This window comes from Onychostruthus taczanowskii, unplaced genomic scaffold (genome assembly GCF_017590055.1).
Source record: "Onychostruthus taczanowskii isolate IOZ18803 unplaced genomic scaffold, ASM1759005v1 scaffold3144, whole genome shotgun sequence".
Classification (NCBI taxonomy): domain Eukaryota; kingdom Metazoa; phylum Chordata; class Aves; order Passeriformes; family Passeridae; genus Onychostruthus; species Onychostruthus taczanowskii.
In genome coordinates, this window is record NW_024500511.1 from 1 (window position 1) to 1,020 (window position 1,020).

Consider the following 1,020-nt stretch of genomic DNA (forward strand, 5'->3'; position numbering starts at 1 on the left):
CAGCCCTCACTTGTCGCTGTCGGGGCTCTCGAGCACGGGGGTCCCGTCCCGCAGCCAGAGCAGCCCGCGGGGCTCCAGGCCGGGGTCGAAGGTGGCCCCGCAGGTGAATGTCACCGTCTCGCCCTTCTTGGCTGTGACACTCTGGGGGGGCACCTCGATCCGGGTGGCCGCTGGGGGAGGGGGGAACGGCGAGATTTGGGGGTCTCGGGGGGGTTTGGGGGGCTTCGGGGGGGGCCCAGGATGGGTTTGGGGAGGGTTTGAGGGGAATTTGGGGGTCCCAGGATGGGTTTGGACAGGATTTGGGGGTCCCGGGAATAGTTTGGGGAGGATTTGGGGGTCCCAGGAAGGGTTTGGGGTGTCCTGGGCTGGGCCAGGAAGGGTTTGGGGAGGATTTGGGGGGAATTTGGGGGTCCCAGGATGGGTTTGGGGAGGATTTGGGGGGAATTTGGGGGTCCCAGGATGGGTTTGGACAGGATTTGGGGGTCCCGGGAATAGTTTGGGGAGGATTTGGGGGTCCCAGGAAGGGTTTGGGGTGTCCTGGGCTGGGTTCAGGAAATCTTGGGCTGATCTCGGGGGTCCTGGGCCAGGCTCAGGGGGTCCCGGGCTGAGCTCAGGGGCTCATGGGGGTCCCGGGCTGGACCCGGTGGGGGGTCCCGAGCTGGACTCGGGGGGATCCCGGGGGTCCCGGTCCGGGTTCAGGGGGGGTCCCGGGGTTCCCGGGCTGGACTCAGGGGTCCCGGGCTGAACTCGGGGGTCCCGGGTCGGGCTCAGGGGGTCCCGGGGGTCGCTGACCCCTGACGTCCAGGCGGGCGGTGACGCTGGCGTTGCTGTGGGCGTTGTGCGCGCGGCAGGTGAAGACCCCCGCGTCCCCCCGCGCCGCGGGGCCCAGGCGCAGCGAGCCGTTGGTGAAGGCGAAGGCGCGATCGTCCTGCAGGGCCGGCTCCAGCGAGGGGCTCAGCCTGGGGGGACACCGCGCTCGGAGCGGGGCCGGGGGCGCCGCGGCACCTCGGGGGGGGGTTG

The 1,020-nt window shown here is 70.8% G+C and overlaps 1 protein-coding gene across 1 annotated transcript; it reads right to left on the reverse strand.

The window, feature by feature from the left end:
• Nucleotides 1–10: 10 nt before the first annotated feature.
• LOC121338730 (neuronal-glial cell adhesion molecule-like) lies at nt 11–959 on the reverse strand (the record flags this gene model as incomplete). The annotated part of the gene is made up of 2 exons (XM_041409928.1): nt 11–170; nt 793–959. Coding segments are annotated over 2 exons (327 nt in total), but the record flags the coding sequence as incomplete, so codon positions are not given.
• Between the last annotated feature and the right edge of the window lie 61 nt (nt 960–1,020).